Source organism: Chlamydotis macqueenii, chromosome 13, assembly GCF_036417535.1.
Source record: "Chlamydotis macqueenii isolate bChlMac1 chromosome 13, bChlMac1.mat, whole genome shotgun sequence".
NCBI classification, from domain to species: Eukaryota; Metazoa; Chordata; class Aves; order Otidiformes; family Otididae; genus Chlamydotis; species Chlamydotis macqueenii.
Window position 1 is genome coordinate 538,510 of NC_141568.1, and position 23,321 is coordinate 561,830.

The following is a 23,321-nucleotide window of genomic DNA, read 5'->3' on the forward strand; positions in this document are numbered from 1 at the left end:
CCAGGCAATGGTTCCTGGCACACATGCGCAGGCCCGGTCCCCACCAGGAAGGACACGTCAGCGCCCCGCAACAGCTCACAGCAGCAGAACCGCCTGGCTCGCGCGTTACGTGCCCGTCCTCCAAGCAGTGTGCAGCCTGGGAAGGACTGGGTTTGCTGCTCTAACGCCAGCTGCAATGGGCTCCTGGCTTGCCAGGCTGCCGGCCACAGGGACAATGTTCCTCACAGTCCCAACGGACTGGTAATGGTACGTGCAACCCCCAAGCCACCCTGAGGAGCGGGGGCTGGCACAGCCCCCCGTCCTTGCCGCAGCCTTCCCCAAGCCTCTCGGTGGAAAGGTCAGGATCTGCACCAGCAGATGATCTGCTTCCTGTTCCACCACCACGAGCTGGCACCCACGCAGGACACCGGCCTTGGGAAGGGCAGAGACTGAACAGTGTGCATTTCACCGCCACAAAAATAAGAGCAGGCACGGCTCTCCAGTGCCAGGGAGCAGCCGGGGGATGCTGACGGATCTGGCAGCGCTGTTGGTGCAACCGTCTTAGCATCACGCGAGCAGGAAAATGAACCAAAACAAAAGGGACAGCCTGAAATACCTGCTGCCCCTCCCCTAGCTGCCAGTCCTCACTTCCAAGCAATTTAAGCCCTTGGAAAGGCGACGAGGCGTGCGAGGAGAGCAGGAGTCAGGGCCAAGGGCTCCAGGTCAGAGCACCCTGCTTGCTCTCCTCGCGCCGGCTGCAGACCCTGGACGCCAGCTGGGACTTTGTCCGAAGGACAGAACTGCTTTGTGCAGCTCTGAAAATAAACGGAATTTGCAGCATTAACTGGCCAGTGTGCTCCAGTCTGGATGATGAATATAAAACAATGCAAAGTTTCCTCTAAATCATTAGAAATCGTCCACGTGACAGCCTTTTCCTTCCCTCATTCTTTTTCCTTATCAGTTTGATGATAACATGAAAAGACACGAAGAAACTCCCAGCAAAAGCTTTGCCAGCAGAACGGTAAGGTGTAAGGGCTCATTTGACATGACAACATTATGGGACGCGTTGTGTTTCACCCCGAGATGGGCAGCCTGAATTAAGCCATTGCTGAGACAGCTGGCAAACAGGCCAGGCCCAAGAGTACCGCAGCCCAGGGGACCCCAGCATGCCGAAAACTTGGGTCTCCAGTTAAGCCAGCAACACACTTATGTGTCCTTAATTTTATGCCCTTGGTATAGAGCAGGGCCAAGTAAGCCTTGGTGACATCTCAGTTCAGTCCTTCTGCCTCATCCACGAGAGATGAACAACCAGTACAATGACAGCTGGCACACACCCGCACACGAGACCTCCCGGAGCAAAGGGTTCTTTTCTCTTTAGGAAAAGCCAGAGCAAAATCCAGTGCTCGCCACCTGAAGCTAAATAAATGCAGACGTGGAATGGTGCACGTATTTCGAACAAGGTCAGTAGTTAACTCTTCAAACAAAAGGGTGCAGCAAGTTATCCCTTACCGAGGGCTTTCTAATAGGAGACGTTATAACTGAAAGCAGAATCTGAGACTCAATTCAAAGTAAGATACCACAGCTTCTCCTAAGGCCAGACCATGACGGTCCCTCCCGGTTTTTAAAAACAAAGACAACCTCTCCCGTCGTTCTGCGATCCAGCCCATGGCTCACGCAGCCCTGAGCACGACACAGACAGTGAGGGGGTGTTGGTGCCTGGACCTGCTCAGATTCCTACCGAACGCGAAGCTCTAGCTGCCCGAGTTCATAACGCGCTTTCTTTCGGTGCAACGCTAACACTGCCGGCACGTTTGTGTAAAATTCCCTGTGTGGATCTAAACCTACCTCAACTGCAGTACACTTCTGTAGCGGGACGTACAGGAGACCGGAACTGCTCTGAACACTAGCTGCAGCTATTCCTCCGAGACAGACTACCCAAACGGAAAATACAGAGCGTGCACAAGTACAGCAAAGCAAACAGAATAAAACCTGAGATGATAAACCTCTCTGCTCTTTGGTCCTCTCTTTGTTCTAGTGTACCTGCATCCATGTGGATTTGCCGTATACAGGTACAGAAACTCCTGGGAAAAGCCAGGCTCAGTATTTATTGGTTTTAGCAACTCCAGAGCTGCAATCCACCACGTAAAGTCTGTAGAGACATATGCAGGGTAAATGATAAATCCTACGAAGGCACTACTCATTAGCACTAAGAGTACTTACTGACTACTGCAACTCAGGAATAAAATGGAAGCAGCAAAATCTTTCTGGGGAGCAATGTCCACTCACGGCAGCAACCACCCACAGAAGTACGAACGGGGTCCTGATGCGACATACCTCTACGCAACAGCCCGAGTTGGGAAACAGCCCCACGAACGCTGTGGGTGTCGTAACTTAAATCTGCAGCTCTCAAACTGGGACACCCTCAGGCTTTTTGCTGGAGAGGATGCTCGGGAGGAATGCACAAGTCACCCTGCAGAGCTCCCAGCTGTTCACTCCTCTGCTCGCCCTGCCCAAGGACCCTCCTTTCCCTGGCACACACGTGAACACCACAACCCTTTGAGCCTGTTTCATGAAAGAAAGGATGGCTGATCCAAAAAGCTGGGACCTGACAAACCGGGGGTTTCTCTGCAGCCCAGGCTGGGGACAGGAGGACAGATGGATGGTGACCCAGCAGGATCCCAGACACGGGGACAGGACCTGCCTGCGCCACGACCCGGGGGGCACCCAGCGGCTTTGTTACTGTGCGAACCGTCATCCACAGCCCCGCGCTGCACAGGTGCCTGAGGTGAGCCTGACTTAGGCCCCCACCCACACATGCCCTTCCTGCCTCTTCCTCCCATCCCCTTCACCGTTCTGTTACTTGCAGCTAAATCCTCCTCCCAAGAAGTTTTTGGAGTGACCACACAGCTCCTCCCCTACCAGCACGCTCTTTTTCGCTCCCGAGGAGCTGATCTGCACCCGACAGCAATTGCTGGCACAAGCTCAGGCCAGTGCCGAGCTTCGCATGGCACCAGCACCGCCCTGGCTGCGGCCCCTGGCCCTGAGACACCATCAGCGGGGAGCAGCGCCTCGGCCCTTGCAGAGGCCAGCAGCTCTCGCCCCATGGCGGGGGGAAGCTGCCCCACATGAGGGTCTCCAGTCCGAGGGAGGCGGGAGGACGCACCAGGACCCCACACGCTGCGATGAGCGCCTCGCCGGGGCACCTCTGGGGCTGCCCACACCCGCAGCCGCGGGGAGCCCGGCCAGACGCAGGCGCTCCCGGCAGCTGGTGCCGCACGTGCCTCGAGCTGAGCGGGGAGCTGCGAGACGCTGTGCCAGGCACGCTCGCTGCCGAGAGACGAGCGCTGCGCTCCTTCCCCACCAAAAACCCCGAGGCCTCCTGCGTGTAACGCTAACCACAGCCCTTTGAGAGGCTCGTGTATTTACAAACCGAGGCATGTTGAAATCAAAGGGGATACCATATGACATAATTAACATTAAAATGTCAACAGGCTGACAATTTATAGCGTCAATCTGCCGAAGGTGGGGAGAACTAAGACGTGGTAATTGTTTAATTCCTGCTTAAACCAACAGCAGCTTTACCTTCAAACACGCACAACGCGCGGGGCCTTTCGGGCTGCTGTCAGCCAAGCGATGCCAGCCGCTGGCACTCGGCCAGCAATTAGATAACAGCGTTAACTATTTATAAGAACTTTTCACCAGCAGCGAGCCGGGCGCGGGGCTGGGGAAGGCGGGATGCAGCTCCAGCCCTCCCCACAGCAAACTCCTGCTGCCAGCACAGGGACAGCTGGTTTTTCAGCAAGGCAGCGCCTCTCAGCGCAGCCCCGAGCCCCGCAGCGGCGGGTCCCGCTGCCGCACCTCACACCTCCTCGGGCCGAGCGCTCCGCGGGCGTCGGCTAACGAACCCGCTTGCACGGCGCCTGGCAGCGCGGCCCTGACCCCGGCTGGGGCCCGCAAGCACCGCAGCGGCCGAGCAGCGGAGCGCCGAACACCCCAGTCACAAATTACTGCAGGGCACACACGGCCTTTCTGCGCCGGGCAGGCCGCAGCGGCTCTGCCCACAAACACACAGCGTTGTGCGGTGAGATGCGACGCCTGGGCCACCCCAGCTCGCTGACATCCCCTGCCCACGGACAGGCTGCTGGCAACGCGTCCCGGAGCCTGCAATAACGCGTGAGGAAGGCGTGAGGGAGAAATGCACACCACTGGGAAAAATTTCACCTGGATAAACCACAGCCAATAAATTTTCTATAAACGCCAGCTAATGCCGTCCCTTTGAGAGCACTGGGAAGGGACCGCGCGGACTCCAGAGCCCTCTACGCAGACGTGCTGTCTGTACATAAACAGTAACACCTCATTCTCTCTTCTACCTCATTAACTGAAACGCATTAAAACAAGTGTGCACTGGGAGCAGAAAATGAGACTGTTAAACCAAGCTGATATAATCCTCATCAGCTGTGGGAAATGAGAACACATCCATTACGCTGAATCAAGCGCGCCAACTGTGATTTACCGATAACGTTAAGACCCCAACAAAGATGCTCTTCCCCCTCGACCGTATCTCTCCCGCCTCTCTCGCACCAGGCGGTTCAACCCGCCGCCTTCAGGCCTGTCCTGTGTGTCGGACCCAGAGCATCGGGGCCGCTGCCCCGCTCCAGCAGCCACCCCTCAGGCCCCGCGCTGCACGCAGCCTGGTACAAGTCTCCTGTCCCCAGAAGGCACCTGCGCAGTAAGAGGCGGGGAGCCCTCCGACTCTGCAAGTACGGAAGCGGAATAAAGGGCCAAGCCAGCAGAGCACACGACCACAAAACGGGCCATTTCCATCCCAAACTGGGACACTCGCACAGGGTGTGGCACCAGTGTTTGACAACAGCAGGGTTACCCAGGGTGATGGATACGCTGCTGAGGGGTTCACACCTCGCTCAACGTTACCAGCCTGCGGAACGCACAAAAGGGAGACAATCCCGCAGCACCTACGTACAGAAGCAGCAGTGCTAACACCATGGCGTCATTACAGGTGTCCCCTGATCCCCCAGTCTGGCGAGCAAGCGCAGCAGGAGACCAAATCGGGGGAGACTCAGCAGAAGTGACAAGAGCTGTCACGCAGTGACCAGCGACCTTCAGCAGCAAGGGACCAGCTCCGCACGTGGGGAAGGAACAGCTCCCTTTTCTCCTGAGGAGCAACCAGGACGTGTCCCCGCCCTTACGAGCGACAACTGGCTCAAAGTGTTGGAGAAACGCTCGTCTTTTCCTCCCCCAGGGAGCCAGAGCAAGGGAACCCTCCCAAAGGCGCAGGAGCTGCGGCTGCGGGAACCGGACAGACCACATCCACGTCAGACAGACACACAGCAGCTTCAGGCCCTCCACCAGCCTTGGGTTTGAACTGCTGACCTTACCGGAGCAGCTCAGGTTTCCAAATTCTCTTTTCTGGTGCAGTGGGACTGGGTCTCCTCTGCCTCGCCTGCGCACTTACAGCAAGAATGTAAACAACCACTGCAATACTCGCATCCGCTATTTCGGCACTGTTCAACCAAACGTAACCATTAAACGGCTTTTCTCTCCGAGCGCAGCCCGTCTGGAGCGCAGTCCGGACTCAGCGCTCCGGGACCCCTTCCTCCACACGCACCCGGGGGAGCGAACGGGGCGCTCCGGGGCCTAAGCCGCCGCGCGCAGCAGCCCGTGGGGGCGTTTTGAGCGGGCCTGCGCAGGCTGCCTCACCAGCATGATGTGTGCAACGGAATCACAACGAAACAGGCATTTAAAGTGACATCTGTTGGATTAATTAGCTGTGTAATTAGCCTCCCCTCTGTCGAGACAGGCTTTGTTACTGCTGCCTGAAACTTCCCCAGGTGATTTTCTCTGTAACCATCGTTCTCCGAGCCTGAGACAGAGGAGAGGGTGGGACAGGACAGCAGTGCCTCCTCCGAGAGGCAGGAACAAGGTCTGGAGGCCGTTAGGGAGCCAAAGGGAAACAACTGCCAGCAGGTCAGAGGGCCCCGACCGCCACATAAACCTGGTGAAACCCCACAGGTCACCTGCATCGATCCTTGCGGATTCTGTAACCACAGGCAGCCCTGCGCAGCGGCGGAAAGGAAGGGATACAGTTCATGTTCTCACATTCTCCCACTGGATCAGAGCATCCCGGCCTCTGCCTCCTGCACCAGCTCCCCGCTCTCTCCAGCTCGCGAGCCCTGCGGCTGACAAGGCGGGGTCAAAGCCGGCTGGAACAGCCGCGCGATGAGGCAGCGACTGCGCTCCTACCCGAGCCGCCGCAGCCTGCTCCGCGGGGCAGAAGGATTCTGAGCTCATGCTTAGGACAAAGTGGAAACCGAGATCCTGGGATTGACTGCGCTCTGCTGATGAGTCAATGGCCAAAGAAAGGCACCTCCTCAGAAAACCACCTCCCTGCTCTAAACGCAGAACAAGAGAGGGGAGGAAGGGATCAGGGCATTCCTTTCTGGTGTTGGGAAAAAAGCAACATAACAATGGAGCTGCACGGCAACTCCAGCTAAATCACAGCAGCGCCTAAGCACGCGTTGTACCGCAGACTGAGCCCAGCAGCTTTTCTGCCTTGTGCCACAATGTTTGGACTGTTAATTCCTCACAGTCGAGCAACGGGAAGGGTTCACAATACGGTAGTGGGAAGGTAGTTTTGGAGAACGATGACACAGCACTGCGAACATCAGCCGACTCCAATACCTGGTTATGGTCTTTACCCTGCACGGACACGCCGAGTCCCTGCCAGAGCCACATCAGCTGGAGCCCGCTCCTCCTAACGCACCACCGGCACGTCGGCTTATGGCGTCGCAGCAGAGGGATCTGCGAGCTCCCGGAAGGCAGCAACGGGCAAACTGCTGTCACTCAGCTTTTACAGAAACGTTCACCTCCCTCCGAAACGCTGCCACCCTGCCCAGGGCACCGGTAGCACAGCCCGCAGGCCCCGCGCTCCCCGGGCCAGCTCCAGCCATTCGGGTGAGGTGCCCACGCGGCCACGCACTGCAGCAGCAGTACGGGCCGGCACGCGTGCGCCCTGCCCTGCAGCTCTGCAGTGTGGGTAGCAGTCTTTGGCAGGGAGGCAAAGTAACCTGGAGACAACTATCTCCCAACAGCTGCAGCGAGGTTTACCGGAGCTCGTCCAACCATACCCAAAGGCACAACTTTCAGAAAACCTGTTGCACAAGTGTAGCTCATTGCCTAATTTAAATTGCAGAACTTGATTGCACACACTGCAGTGCGAGGCCAGGATCTTCAGGACTGGCAAACAGGACCAGAAGAACATTACGGTATTAGGTTATGTATTACGCATACATTATTTATTGTAATTTAATGAGTTCCCTAAGAGATAGCAAACAGAGAACGTCCCATACCGCTTCCACAGTAATTTTGGGGACTTTAACTGTGACAAAATTTCATTCAGAAATAGATGGGTTATCTCAGGAGAGACGACGACAAGGCGCCTCGCAGCCTGGTTGATGGGCACAGCCTAACAGCAACGAGCAGCTCGCGCCACATGGCAAGGCACGGGGAGAGCACGGCACGGCCTCCCTCCCAGCTGGCAGATCAGCCCACTGCCCGAGATGGACGTTAATGAACGGCCATCCATTATTTAATGAGCTCGTCTCAAAGAGCCCGCAGCCGCACTGCGTTACCTGGCCAGGCCTGTACCTCACCGGGCTGAAAGCCTGGCCCTTCCCCGCCTCAGAGAAGGAGTTAAGCGCCTTTCCTAGGTCTCCGAGACACACGACCAAAGAGGGACACCACCGCCCAGCCGGGAGCGCAGGAGCCACGCAAGCACAGGCCTTCCACAGCCCCCGGCGAGCAGGGGCGCACAGGCACCGCAGCTCCACTCGCCGGCTTCAGCCTGGCACGAAACCGTCCCCCGCCTCCTCCAGCGCTCCCGCTCCCAGGCCTGCTCCAGTCCTACCCGCTTGTCTTCAACTACGTGCATCAGGCACCCGTGGGTGGTTTTTTTTCCCTTGTTTGTTTTAACTCTCAGATATTCTGCTTTTTGAATCCTGTCTGACAGCGAGCTTTTGGCCACGCGGTTTGGCCGACTCCTGCTGTGGTGATCGCTCGCTCTTCAGTCGCCGGCTCTCTCATTTGTTACTCAAGTTGCTTTTAGAGGGTGGTTTTCTCACTAAGCTGTTCGTGCACCAGGCTCAGTACTTACTGGAAAACTGCTGAAAGAAAAATCTAAGTGACTGAAGTCCATAAATAAAACATCCAGCACGCAGTGCTGTGTACTCTCAACAGCTTTGATTTCAACCCTTTCAAAAGCAGCGCAGAGGAAGTGTAAGTTTCCTGATCCTATACTGAGGTACTTTGTCACTAAATACCTCAAGGAAGGTAAAAACCTGCCTCAATGCCAGGGTGACGTGACGGAGCACTCTGCCCCTCAGAAGCGCGCGGCCCCAGGAGGGAGATTTCTAAAGGGTTTCATGGACAGTGAGCGGTTTTTGTATTCAAACACCTGGCAACCCCAACGGGACAAAAGCAGAACCCGATCGCAGGGGCCGGTTCCTCCTGTAACCGGCAGTACTGTGAAAAGCAGTCAGGTTTGTGTAGAAGCAAATTGCTGCTCCAATTTCTCCGAGCCTGAAGAAGGCTGGGGCACGTGGTGAGAGGTGCTGCTGGGGCGGGGGCCAGCGATGCCCGGCGGGGGCTGAGCCTGGAGCCCAGCGCAACGGGCACAGGGTCTGGCTCCAAAACCCCTCTCGACTCAGGGTCACCGTGTGTGCAGACAAGGGTGCACTTCCCACAGTTTCTCCGGCTACGAGCTCCGCAAAGCTCGAAGTCCGTTCCAGACCTAAGCACGCTCTAGTCCCCAGAACCGCCTCAGTTCATAAGCTTATCCTTCGCTATGACTTTATCCAAGACCAGAGGCTGGCAGATTTGAATTTAGGGTTTTGGGGACCAGCAGCTTAAAAAAAAACCCAAAACTTTGTGGGGAGACTTAAATGGTAATTCACTTGTGAAGCTGCTGCTGGAATTTTAGCTTAAGACCTTGTAGGAAATCAGCTAGAAGTCCCTTACGCACTGTAACTCAAACAGGCTTCTGGCACAATTGGTGTTCCTCACGAGTGTAACTCAGAGCTCCGATGCCGCATCTGTAGTTCAAAAGATAAACTTGCAAAAATAAGCCCAAAACTCAGAGAAGGCAAACAGTGAGTAAATAAAAGGTTAACGCAGCTCTAAATCACCTGAACAAGCACGACAGACTCTTTGTGGGCAACCTTACCCTAAGAACCTTCAAAGGCAGAGATCGAAGGAAATTTTTGATAATAATCAAAACCCAACCACGTTTCCTTTTGCCGACGTTCAATCACGCGGGTATTTCCATGCTGAACCGCTCCAGCGACTCGCAGCCCCAGCAGCGCCCAGCGGAGCCCTCGCCACCCTGCCCGGGCCGGGGGCCGCAGCCCGGCCGGTTCCAGGGCGGACAGCAGAGCCACCGCTCGCTGGTGGTGGCTGGGGATGAGCGTCTGCCGTCCCCTGCGTGACAGAAGACAGACCTCTACACCTGCAGGATGGACTGCGCAGAGTGCTCTCCAAACTTCTGGTAGGCTGATTAAAATGTATTGAGGGAAAAAAAAAAATGAAAAAAACCTTTCCACTTTGGTCTCTCATAGCTTGGAGCCCAAAGCCAAGAACTCCTTTTAATTGCTTCTCATTGATGCCATTAATTTTCTGGTATTTTTTTCTTTTTAACGCTTGAGAACCCAGGCTATTTCTTTACAAGCCTTTACCTGACACAACATTAAGCTTTCCTACGCTGAATTCCTACAGGAAACACCTACCTTAGCCAAGCGTCGGGAGGAGACGGCTCCCAGCTCCACCCGCCGCAGAGCTGCTCCCTGCGCACACAGCCCCGGAAGGGAACAGAAACCACACCTGACCACACCAGCAATTCCCACCAGCAGTGACACCTGTGCAAGGCAACGGGGCAGATCTAAACCAACCCTTTTCCAGGACATAGCCGAAGCTTCCGGCTACCTGAGAATTCCCTGGGCTGGAGCCCGCGTCCCAGAGACAGTCTAACAACCACCGCAGCTCGTTAGACCCCTGTCCTGCTCCTTTTCCAGCCCAGCTGCGTGCCCGCTCTCCACAGCATCCCGTGGCAGCGAGACTCACAGGTAAACGACACGCTGTACGAGAAAGCGGGGTTTTTCCATTTCAAACCCGCTGCTAATTGCTTTTTTTTGTGCCAGGAGGAAAAGCTGAGCAACCGCTGCCTACTCACCTCCCCTGCCCCGTTCTGGATTCGCGTGCCAAGCTAGCTCCAAAGTCTGTTTGTTGTCCTCACACAACTCATTCCAGCCAGCTACCATCCCTGCCAGTTTCTCTGGGCTGCTTCTGGGTTTTTCAGTCCTTCATAAAATGAACTAAACTGAACACAATATTCAAATGATCCGGCAAATCAAGGATTGACACAGTTCGTGTTTCACCCTTGCCTTTCTGCTTGTCACTGATCACGAGTCAATGATGTCTTCAAAGAGACTGGGAATGGCTCCACAGCTCGCTCGCAGGAAGAAGAATTTGAAACCCTCTTCTTTTTTTTTTTTTTTTTTTCTTCCCTGATGAGGGGAGCAGGGAGAGAAGCCCAGACACCCATGCCAGGGCTGCCTACCCTCCCTTCCCCTAACACTGTGATACCAAATTTCATCTTAGTGTTGTAAAGCTCTTCTGCAACTGCCATCCAGCTTTACATCTAAGCGGTCTACATATTTTTACCTTGTAGCAGATTTTTAAGCTTTCTTTTTACTCCATTTTTGGATGACTGACAAACACAGAAAAAATCCACATGCCTCTCTAGTCTTTTTTCTCCATTGTGGGAAGTTAGTTAGTTTTTATTTTACTTTTTATTTCTCATCTGTGACCTCGCTATGAATGCAGAGACCTCTTCCTGCAGTAATGATCACGTCTCTACTGAAAAGCTGCTCACGAAGAATTTTGGTGAAGTCTCTGGGAAACCCTCTGCCCCTACCGCCCGGAGGCCGGCTGGCTCCTCCAAGTACCTACCAGCGCCAGGAGAACCTTCTCTTCCAGAAATCAGTTTTCCCCCCTCTCTAATCCATATGCCTGCTAAGACTCTCCTTAGTACGGTTCTATCAATTTGCTGGCCTAACGCTCTGCGGTTCCTGGCACAGGCTGCTGCCAGCCACCTGCCACTTCAGGCACAGGCTGCTGCAGAACTCCTCGCTCCCGGTAACCCCAGCGAGTTCCTCCTCCACCGACACCTCTGTCTGACGCCACCTCTTGCAGTCATCCTTCGTAAAAAAGCATCCTTCAGGCCTCCGAGACGTGGGCGAGAATTCACTCCTCCTTCCCCCGCCCGTGCTGTGGTCGTCCTTCCCTTTCCTACCTCCCCGCGAAATACGCCCTGTCTCCACACGCTGGACTGTGGGCTTCGGCAGCGTTTCCCTCGCTCTGCTCTCAGCCTTTTCTCATGGGCAGTACACATGTAATAGCAAGCACCCAACGAGGCTTAGGTGAATCCTCTGTGACCCGCACACATTGCACCTCTCAGCTCTTCTAAGCAGCTCACCCACTCTTGTGTAGTTTTAACTCCAAAGCAGCTACTGTTACGGTGAACACTCTTTTTGTCCGTTTCTACTATGGAAGGATTTTGAATGAGAATGCATTATCACTCAGCAACTACACCTTGTACAATATTCCACGCCTCATCTGGGATTAAAACCATTTCAGAATCACCCAACAAGTCTCCTCAAGCTGACAGGTGGAGCCCGTAGAAGTTCAGCCGCTGCCGCGGCGTCTTACCCACCGCAGGGCGGCGGCTAAAAGAGTCTCTGCTGCACCTCCTACGCGGCAGGCTGTCGCGTCTCCCCCAGCACCTCACAGCCACCATCCTGACCCGGCAGCTGGAGATACAGCCTCGTATACTCTTCTTAACTGTGTGATGCAGATCGCTGCTGGGGATGCGATGGTATTTCACTGGAGTCCAGTAAGTCAACGCACACCATCACGCCAGCTCCCCCGTCACTCCTGCACGCTCCGTACTCTCACCCTGCACGTCCTCGGGGTTATCTTCCCTTCCACGAGCTTTCTCCATCACCTGTTTGATCAGTATCTTCATCCCAGACCAGCGGCCCCAGCACAGCTCTTCCACTCACACCGCACAGAACACACGCTATGGGTTTCCACCTCTCCCACGTGTTGCAGTTAACTGGAACTGCAAAGCCTGGCACCCCAGGGAAGCTCAGCACCTTGCTGCAGTTTCTCCGGCTCAGCCCCCCTGCTCTCAGCAGACACACGCGCTCCGCTCTGGCTGCGCCTGCCGGAGAGGCGGCACGAGACACACGGCTCTGCAGCTGAACTGGGAGCTCCCACCACCTGCTGCTGGGCCTTGAGGCTGCTGTTTCCCTCTTCACAGGTCATCTCTGTTTCCTTCCACGTCAGCACAGATCCACAAAGTTTCATCACCACTCGCGTCCCGAATGCTGATATCAAGGAGTCATTTTCCTGCACTCTCTGCATCTCCTCCTGAACAAAGAGCCTCTATGCAGGGCGCCGTGTAACCCCAACCCTCTCCTTCAGAATCCCTGCTCCCTAAAAAAGTTAACTCAGCACTTGGAGAGCCTGAAAAGGACGACACTGAATGAACTCATTGAGTGCACTCATTTGGCAGTCTGGCCAGCAGTGTGTTTCTTCAGTAGTTCTTTGTTTAAACTCCTTTGAGTTGCATGTTTTGAACTAGAGATTTTCAGGAAGTTGTAGGAAACGTCCAAACTTGGCTCCTGCTCGAGCAGATTAATTCCTTCTGGAAATTCCACCTGCGCAATAGATGCCAGGAACTCATGCCCGACCTCTTCCAGATGTGAGGAACGCAGCTCTAGCCCTCTGCGGTCACGGGGAGACAACATTTAGCTTCTGTACAGTAAGCCTGCCCTTGTCAAGAGCTTGTGCATTCTCTGTCTCCGCTTACAACCAGCAGTGTAACTCAACTCACACTGCTGTCCGCTCAGAGACAAAGGGTCTTCAAACCCATCACCTACCTCAGGCCAGTACATCCACCTTAAAAACGTACGCACAGACGTTTACAGCGGTGCTCCTGCTTCCCAGGTAGTTTCTCAGAACGTGACCAGCACCGACCGTACCGCAGAGACAAGCAATCATGGCGAGAGGCACAAGTACCGCGTTCCCCCGCCAGTGCAAGACAAACAACAGGATTCCCAGTGCAGTCGCAGGATTTAGGGGGACAGCAGGGACTCAGGGAGCAGACAGGCATAAAGGAAAGATTACCAGACCCTTCCAGTCCCTTGTTGTAAGCACGGGCCCCACTGCGGCATCCCTGCCCCCTCACCACCGCGCCTGAGGAGGCCTGACGCGAGGTATTGCTTTGTGCGGGACAAAGATGGCAGCAGAAGACCAGGGCTCCTCCTCCGGCCCGGGAAGCGCTGCAGGAGAAGGCTAAAAGGTTCACCAGGCTACGGGCTAACAGTGTCTCCAGATGACATTTTTTGGCAGCAAGCAGCATTAACAGAAGTGGCTGTCAGGCAATGCAAGCAGCCAATAACGTGTAATTTAAGAGAAAAATGGCAAAAAGGCAGAATAAGGAGGATTGTGTGTGATAAGCCTAGTACACGCTCTCACCCAGCAGCATCTGGAGAGGATTTTCTCCAGCAGGCAGGGAAGAACTCGATTACATCCAGTTAACTGTGCTCTAAACTGATTATGCATGTGCCAGGCTAATGGATTACATTAGCAAGAGGAAAAATAACATCCAATCAATCTCAATTTACTGCAGACCACACCAAGGCCTGAGAGAAGAGAAGCCATTCTGTGAACTCCCTCACTCCCGCTCCATCTTTTCGGCTATCAAGAGACACGGCGTTCCAGCCACGCTGAGGACGGGAAGAACTGCACTGGAGCTGGCTCGGTCCATGGAGAGGTTTCTCCACGAAGTCAAACAGTGACGCTGTGAACCCCGCCGCCCGCGGTCCCCTGCTACGGGCGTTACACAGCCATACTGGAACACCAACATACAGAGCGTACCAGCGTTCGTTACCTGAAACGTGTCGCTCTCCATCGGGTGTCTCACTGCTTTCGCATCAGAAGCGACACAGGGCTGTAACAGCTCTGAGAACTGCCCAGGCCTCGTACGAACCTGAAAACTGACAATTCCTCTTCTCCTGAGGAAAATGTTTCAGGAACCTTTATTACAAGCTGTCCCCCAGTTTGACTTTGGTGTTTTTTTGTTTGTTCGTTTCTCTTTCCTTTTTTTCCCCCCAGATTAAGAGAACGCCAGTGCCCCGACTGCTTCTTCCGCAGTAGAAACCACTGAAGAACTGCAGGTGAAGGGTCTAGATAAAGAACTTTTAAACTTTTGCAATGTATATTTATAAGAGAACAATATTATGTGTTAAAATCTACAACAGGGCTTTCCAACAACTCTTCTGTACCTCAAATTGAACTCCACAGACAGAGGAGACTCCACTCCTCAGCTGGCTTTTTAAAGTCTCACTAGGACTCTCCTGCCCCCAGTTCCCAAGCTGATTTTGCCCTCTCAGGTCTCCCGCACACCTGAGAGCAGTCTCACACGTGCAGACCTGATGATTTTCAGAAGCAGACTCTGCTGCGTTATGCTGGTCCCAGCTGACGACGGTGACAGCAGTGGTCACAGCAGCCTCGGCCTCAACAGCAAGCTCAGCAGGAACATTGCTCCTCTGAGCAGTACACCACCAACCCCAGGCGGGTCCAACAACCATCACTCAAGGCAAACCTTCTACGATGCTCCTGGTTGTCTCTTTCCTCTCTGAATTTGTTGGAACTGCTCATTCCTAGGGAAAATCCAGGCGTTTTGAAATCTAATGTGTCTGCACTGCGACGTGGGTGGGCTACGGTACAGTTCAACGTCAAGTCTTAAATTCCCATTACATAAAGAAAAATATTCAAAGCAATAATTAAGAAGCACAAAAACAGTCTGTATGTTTATGTACTCACATATTAAAAAAATCACAGCACACTTGGGGGAAAGCGGGGAAAAAGGATGAGGGCAGAAAGAACATAAGAAAACCTGAGAGAAATGGGAAGACAATGAGCGGGACAGCCGGTGTGAACGGGAGGTACGCGGCTGCTTAGATTTATGGCAATCCGTACCTGACTGTTCATACTAAAGCCATTATGGGATGATTAGAGAAAAAGGTGAAGCTTTAAGTCCAGTGAAAATCAATAGAAACGTCTGGAGCAATTCTGCTGCAGAGTGAAAGGACTATTTACTGCATCCGGAGCTCCTCTTGGGTTACAGCCTGGGGTCAGGCCAGCGAGGGGAGGGCGTCGCGAATGGGAGAAATGCGTCAGGAAAGAGAAGGTGGTGATAAAGAAGACAAAATGAGAGGGGGGAAATACTAAAGAAAACAAGATGGCAGTCATAGTCCAAACCCTGCTGTGGACGCAAACCTGCAATGCCTCCAGACACTCTGTCCATACGCACGGAGAAATACACGCACGCGTGCACAGGCTTCTCTTCCAGCGTTCTCCCTTTCCCAGCCCCGAGCAACACTCTGCCTACAGACCCCCGCGTTAACGTGCATGGAGCGTAACAGCAGAGAGATGGCAGCCCTCTCCCTCGGTCCCCACACCCCCAGCCTCCCCAGTGCCAGGACGAACACGCTTCTCTGGGAACAGCAGAAGCCTTCAAGCGCTCACGAAGAACCTCGTACAGGTTAACACACCGCTTTATGGAAAAGAGCCCACAAAAGCATGGCAGATACCACCCCACACAACGTTTTCAGCAGCGCATGCTGAATTTTCACACAAAGGCTCATTTAACACGTATGCGGTGCTGTAAGACGTACAATCCCCCGCCGGCCCAAGGCTTTAACAACCACAGCCGCCACCAGCACATGGGCTGAAGAGCCGTACCACGCAAGGGAGACTGGGTCCCGCTGGAGAGACCGAGCGGCTCGTCTCCAAAGGATCACAACCCACTGCGCTGCAAAATGGATTTTCCCTTGTTCCAGCACTTGGCAATGAAGGAAGGTGAAGCAAAGCCAACCCTTACCTTATAGAGCTTCAGGCTGGCCTCATGCCTCGAGTTCACGGTGTGGAGACGCAGCTTCTCCAGACTGTTGGTGTAGTAGTCACAAGCATTGCATTTCAGATGTACTGGGTTCCCAATGGCCACGCACTTCAGCCTCCACTCGTTGGCCTTGCCACCCTCCTTGATATGTGCCACCAGCTGGTATTTCTGCACATGCTTGTCCGTCTTACAGTGGAGCTGGAAGTTCGCCTTCAGCTGTGTGTTGTAGCGGCACAACTTGCACTGGTACGAGTCCCCCATCACCGCCTTCCACTCGTCTTCGGGAAGGCTACGCTCCACGTTCATGTGGAGGCCCAGCATGTCCAAATTATCTGTAGTGAACTTGTTGCACACAGCACACTGGAAGAGCTTCAGTGATGGGTCGTTCGTTTGCGTGAAACTCTCACCCAAGTTCATTAGCTCCTCAGACACCAGCTGTCCACCACCTAACCGCATGTCCAGGGGGATCTCTCCACCCACTGCACGAAGGAAAAAGGGGAGAAAGAGGTCAGAAAAGCAGAATTCTTCACTTGCCAGAAGAGAAGCACAGAGCAGAACGTATGCTGCGCCCAGTGCAACCCTTGCACCCACCAAATGCACAGCAGAAGCCAAGTGCAGCTGTCCCCTCACCTATCCCACCGTGCTGCTGGTCAGCACCGTATCTGAAGGAAAAAAAGCCATCGCAGCCAGCATGTAAGGCTGGGAAAGGGCCGCAGCAGCCCTTGCTACCCACCCTCGGAAAGAGGGGCACCCAACCCTCTGCCTACGCACGGCAGCGAGAAAAACCCTACTTCCTACAAGGTTTCAGAAGATGAAGAATTCCTCAGCACTGCACTGAAAGGCTGTGGCCATCTCACGGACAGCGTAACTCTTTATCCTCATTTGGATAAAATCTGGAGAAGCAAGAAACGCTACCTCATGCAGTACCTGAGCACAGTCCCTACCAATACGGTCAACAGTCACAGGTCCCAGCAATGGGACTCTCACAGCTGGGGCACCACACTGCCATCAGATGCGGGGAACGGTGCGGAATGTGGTAAGTAGAAAAAACAACCGGAAAAGTGCAACTCCTGCAACTCCTCAGATCTCATCTCTTGTGCAAGAGTCTTCTAAAAACAGCGTTGGCAGACACTTTGTAGGCCCAAGGAAAAGACAACGCAACTAATAACGAGAGTGCAAGAGCACGTCAAGGAAAGGCAGCAGGACGCTTACTGTCTGAGCGTCACGTCTGCTCCTCAAACCAAGGGCTGAACTCCATCCACTCACAGTGAACGAACACAGCAAGCTCTCATTTCCACCAGAGCACGCTGAAGGTGTGGACAGGCTTCCTTTTCTAACATCGACTTCTTACGCCAAAGCACAGAGACCAACCACCAGCCGCCTCTTAGCACCTTTGCTCCTCCTTGCTCTCCTTCTCCATTTTTAAGACATTTATGATCCTCTTGCAGCTCTTTGGTATTTTACCTCGATCTTACGTCACAACTTAGCTTAACAGTCTTACGAAAGGGACCTTCAGGCCAACAGCTACCCAGGTCAATCAAAAAGAGAGATTTTATTGGCTTAACGTGTAGATTCCTACGTTCCAAACCATTTGCTGAGAAGCAGCCACACTAGGAAGACACTCCAGGTCCAGGCTGAACCGTACCAACCCTTCTGAAACACACAACCGCAGCTGGTGCACACCACAGCTCCGGGCAGCCTGCGTGCGGCTGTCTTTTCCGCTGAAACGCAACACCTCAACGTCCACTACAGCCCAGGCAGGAGGAACTACTGACAAGACAACCTGAGTCTCAGTTTGTTCGAGGAACAGCACCTCGCTTTCATCAAGTAGTTGTCGCGCTCAGAGCAGAAGGGGTTGGAGAGGCAAAGTCCCATCTGCACATGCTGCCAGGAACCGGTCTTTCCATCAAAGCAGTCCATGATCTTTTTTTGCATCCGGTCTATCCCTCCCTGCCACAGCAGAATGATGCCCTCCGTGCAGCTACTCCTGCGTACCTGCTCATGAAACATCTGAAGGGCATGGAACCCACCGCTTGCCCTCTATGGCCTGTATCTCCTCATCACAGTGATTTTTTCCGAGCATCCCTTTCAGGATACATCCTGAATCCTCTCTTTAAATCAGCTTCTCCTGAACACATCATGCCCTAAAAACCCAAAAGCAGACTCTTCTGAATTATTAATATTCTACTCAAATCCAGTTTTGGATTGAAGTGCAAAAATGGGAAAAATCTGCTTCACCTGTAGCAAAGCTGGCAGCGTGTGCATGAGCCTAACGAGCCGAGCCCGTGCCAAGTGCTTGTTGACGCGGGAAGGGCCTCCCTCTGTAACCCTCAGCCTGGGACGTGCAACCACCGAGCGTGCAATTCACAGATCACTCTCCAGGCAGGCTCATCGGTATCCAAGGCCTCCTCACGCCCTCCAGGAGGCCCCAGTCAAAAGACTCCCAGCTTCTCTCACGCCCACCGCCCCCGCCTTCGGGAAGGAGGCCTGCGAGCTCCCCAAGCGCACCTGCCAGGAAACCCCCCAGAGCCCACCGTAACTCGGTGTGACTCAGTACGCCGCCAGCTGTTCTACAAATGACTGTCAACCGCGTCCGTGGGCAACCTGGGGCTCTGGAAAAACGTGCTAAAACCGACTGCGTCCTTGGCCTCCCAGAGATGCAAGCTGGGACACCACAGGGGAAGAAGAAAAAAAAAAAAAAAAAAAAAAATTATCATGACTTAGAGCAACCTGAGCTCCTCCATTTTCTTGTTCACTTTTTAGTATCTTGTGTTGCTGTTCACTCACATGACTTCGGTGTCCTTCTGGACTAATAACGAACTGTACTACAAATAGCTGAAGGAAAGGAGAACACGTCTGCGACCAATGAACCAGCAACAGAGTGCATCCGTGCTAACAGCACCGACGGACAAGGTCAGGGAGGGCAGGGTGCAGCACGGAGACGCCGGCTCAGCAGAACGCAGGTGAAGTGGCACGTTTCTTTTCACGTACCTTCTCAAGGCACTGTGAAAAATTCTCAGGAGCAGCAAAGGAACGGGAGACAGCGGCGATTTCAGGGAGCACAGGCGCAGCGGGGGCCCCTGCCCTGCGCCAGCCCCTGCCCCAGAGCGCTGTGAAGCGCAGACGCAGTGGGACGCGCAGCGGGAAGTGCGAGCACTCTGCCAGCGGCTGCTGCCGGCCCTGGGCAATGTCAGCAGCACGGAGGAGGAACCCAACAGGACCTGACCCTCTGTCCCCTCTCGAAGTCTAATCTGGGGCTAAACTGTCTGGGGACAGGGTGTGCCCCCCCAGCGCCAACACAACGCCAACACAAACACAATGAACGTCCGTCGTCAGGAAAAATGCATCTGGCAGCTATTTTTTAAATGCTTTTGTCACCTGATGAGATAAATCATCTCTCCCTAGCCATTCCCCTTCAGCTTAATAATTCTCATCTGGTCCAGCCCAGAATCCTGTATCTCACGCTGGCACCAGAGGAATCGTTTCAGCTCAGGTTCTTCAGTGGAGGAACACCACCCTTCCACCAAATTCATCACAACTCTCCAAACCTGCTTACCTTTTCTTCCCAGGGCAACACAACACGGAACAAACCAACTCACCATCTGCCTTGGCGAGCGGCAGCAGCCGATCAGACCCCTGCACAAAGCCACCAGCCAAGCCACTCACACCCCTTCCCAGACCAAGGAAAAATCATTGGGAAACGCTGCAGTAGGGATGCTTTGTACCACGAGGAGGAACACTCAATGCATGTCAGCAACAATCGGTATCTACTGGTTTATTAGCTCCCTACCAAAACTCTTAGAAAACGTACCAGAAAAATAAAACATATTTTCCCAGGATGAGAAAAACTGGTCTGGGGGAACGCAGAAGAGAGGTCTCTGGTGCGTAGTCTCCATCCTTGACCACCACACAAAGGCAACTCACTGCACTGCGGCTGCACTACCCGGGGCCGCAGAGACAAGGGATCTGCCGCGCAGCGCCCAGGCCGCGCACAAGGGCTCCTTGGGAACGCAAACGGAGTCCCTCCCTCACACACGGGCACAGCGGAAAACCCTTCAGCCTCACCTAGAGACGGAGCCATCGTCGCCATGGGATTGGTGGGATCGAGCTGGAATCCACCCATCATGAACTGCGCATCCGAGGAACTGCTGTCCATCTTCAGGTTGGGAAGGTTCATGTTCTGCGCCAGGTAGTACTGGTAGAGCTCGGCCTCGGCGGGGGACGGCAGGCTGCCAAGGCCCAGGTGCCGGTTGTGCTGGATCTGGGACATGTTCTGCTGAAGCAGCATCATGTTGTGCATGTGCTTCTCACTGGTCATGTGAATACGAAGGTTTCTAGCTACGTTGGTCTCATAATCGCACACCTCGCACCGCCACGTGGGTTTGGTTTTTGGTTTGGTGGGAGAGGGGGTCCCACAGGCGCTACCGATGTTGGCTGCTGCGGCCGCCGCGGCTGCCGCCGCCGCCGCCGCCGCCCCCGCGCTGTGGCTGAAGACTTGCTCTCCCCCTCCGTTCTGCAGGTTTTGCATGTTGTTGAGATGCTTGTCGGACTGCATATGAATACTGAGGTTGCCTTTGGTAGTAGTGGAGTAGTTACAGACCTCGCAGCGGAAGGGCTTGTAACCACAGGTGTAGCTCTCACCCCGTGCCAGCCGCGGGTGTGGCTGCCCGCTTTTGCAGTAGACGCAGGAGCCGCCCGGCTCGGGATGCTTCTCCTTCATGTGCGCCTCAAGCGTCTGCTGGTACTTGTAGTGCCAATTGCACTTGGGACACTTGAGCGTCTTACACGAGTTGCGAGAATGCATCATAGTCATGTGGCCACCCAGTGACCGTGAGGAGCCCAGGACCGTGTCGCACTTTGGGCACTCCACGCCGCTCCCCGAGGGGCACTCCCCACCCCCCAGTTCACAGAGGGGGCCAGCATGCTGGTGATGGGAGATGAAGCTCCCGTCCTCACCCTCCGCGCTCTCATTTGGTTCTGGTGCTGTGGCATTGTCTTTATTGGCACTTTCATCGATAAAGTCCAGCCTCCTGCTGCCCTCCGCCACGCTGGCTCCGCCACCCTCATTGTTAAAGCTTAAGTGATTCCTCCTGTTTGCACCATCAAAGACAAAGGAAGAAGCAGAATTAGAACTAGTAGAAGCCGTGCCCCGCGACAGGGTCTGGAGCACGTTAGGCATTAAGGGAGAGTTAGAAATGCTTTGGTTTGAGAGAGCAAGGTCCTTTTTGCTGCTGCCGCCGCCTGCCACAGCCCCAGCGTCCTCCTGGGGCCGGTCCTCCAATTCGTCCTCCAATTCGCTCGGAAACAGTCCTTTGCAACCCTCATCATCCTCGTCTTCTTCCTCTTCCTCCTCCTCCTCTTCCTCCTCCTCCTCCACGTCCTCCTCCTCCTCCTCCTCCACCTCCTCAACCGGCTCTGCCTTTTCTGAGAGGCTGTCCTGGTCGGCCCCCTCTTGCTTCTCCCCCTCTGCCACCCCAGGGTCCTTCCCCTCTGAGGATTTGGTGGGACTGGAAGCCAGCGGGCCCAGGGGGACTGAGGTAATGGGAGTCTTCAGAGCCGAGCTGGTCAGCCCGCCCAGGTTGAGGAGCGCGCCAGGGGCCAGGACGCCCGCTGGCGGTGGCTCCGCTCCGCCGGCCCCTCCAGCCTGCTCGCCTTCCATGCGAATGCCACTGAATTTACCGTAAAAACTGTGTCCAGGGCCTATGAGGTTAGCTGCGGAAACGAGAGGGTGCTGAAAGGTTTTGTTTTTTGGTTCCAGAAAGCTGACAAGGGGTTCCTTGTCTTTGCCTATCCCTTGGATAATAGCGGAGATGTTCTTATTGCTAAGAATTTTCCGCTCCTCCTCACTCAGAGTCATTCGGTGGTCGTGCACCGCGTGGGTCACGAATGAGCGGACATACCCAAAGGAGAGCTTGCACAAGAAACACATCAGGATGGGCTTCCTCTTCCCGTAAAGCACAAAGCCATCAAATTTGGACAGGTCCACATTGTTGGGAACATCTTTGGATACGCAGGAGCTTTTGGCAGAACCGTCGCTGTTCAGGTAATCCTTGTTGCTTTTGTGTCGCACATCGAAGACGCGGAAGCTGTGCAGGACGGGGCTGATGCCCGCCAGGGCTGAGGTATTCGGGAAGGCCTGGTCTGAGCCGTCAAACCACTTCCCGAAGGATGAGGCTATGTGGAAGGTGTTGATGATCTGTGGGTAGACGGGAGCGGCGGCGGAGGGCTCTCCCTGCTTGGGCAGAGAGTTCGGGAGCAGCGAGGAGAGAGCCCCGCTGCCGCTGCCGCAGGCGCCCCCGCTCTGCACCAGCTGGCTGAGGCTCTCCACGATGTAGGCCGAGCCGTCCGGCTGGTAGACAATCTCGCCGGCCAGGTTCTCCACGTCGCTCTCCTCCTCCCCGTCCTCGCTGCTCTCGCTCCCGCTCTCCCCGCGGAGCAGTGGGGGCGGGCGGGCGCTGGTGCAGCGGTGCTCCATGTAGCTCTGCAGGCCGGCGAAGGAGGCGGCGCACTGGCCACAGCTCACCTCCTTGCCGGCGGGCTCGGCGCCAGGGCCGGCCGTGGCGCTGCTCTCGGGGACGCGCTCGGGGAAAGGGACCCTCAGGCTGTCCAGGGGGCCGCGGCTCTCCGCCGCGGGCTGCTCCATGCTGCCGGCCGTGTCGGGGAGGTGGGTGCTGTTGAGATCAGTCCATTGCTGGTGCTGAGGGATGCCGCACCCATTGTCCTTCCCGGGGATGACGGGCGAGTCACAGCCTTCCATGGCAGGGCCGGCACGGAGCACTCATTGCACCTGGTACAGCTTGGACCTGCAGGTGGGGAGAGAAGGAGAAAGGCAGGTGAGCCAGGGAGGAGAGACCGTTCCCGAAAAGACCCCTCGCCACAAAGGCCTCTGACCCAGCTCCTCGGGATGGAACGGGAGGCTGCATGAGCTGGTGCCCCGAGACGGGCTCCGGGAACAGGCGGGCTGGCCCCTGGGTAACACCCCCCTGGAAACCAGCAATGGAAACAGGATGGAAGCAGGAACGCAAGAGCCAAACCAAAGGAGACTAGAAGGCAGTGAAAACCTCCCCCAACACCGTCCCTAAGAGGGGCAGGAAGATCACGGTACCTGCATCGCCACCCCCAAAGCCTCAGCTCTTCAGAACACAAACAAAAAACCAAGGAAAAGCCTAGCAGAAAAGCTTCTGACAGAAACAGAACGAGGACGCCGCAACAGACAGTGCTGGAACTTTGGAGCTTTGCACAAACTGCACTCTGCGGCTCCCACAGCCGGATGCTGTTTTGGTAGGTGCGTCCGTCCTGCGAG

At 55.0% G+C, this 23,321-nt stretch overlaps 1 protein-coding gene across 1 annotated transcript in view; it reads right to left on the minus strand.

The window, feature by feature from the left end:
- ZFHX3 (zinc finger homeobox 3) overlaps positions 1-23,321 on the minus strand; it is a 154,429-nt gene that overhangs the window by 81,990 nt on the left and 49,118 nt on the right. The window contains exons 2-3 of the mRNA XM_086757796.1: positions 20,084-22,821; positions 16,001-16,497 (exon numbers count right to left, since the gene is read on the minus strand). Coding sequence (XP_086613922.1) covers positions 16,001-16,497; positions 20,084-22,775 — 3,189 coding nt within the window. The 5' untranslated portion in view covers positions 22,776-22,821. The remainder of the gene's footprint in view (positions 1-16,000; positions 16,498-20,083; positions 22,822-23,321) is intronic.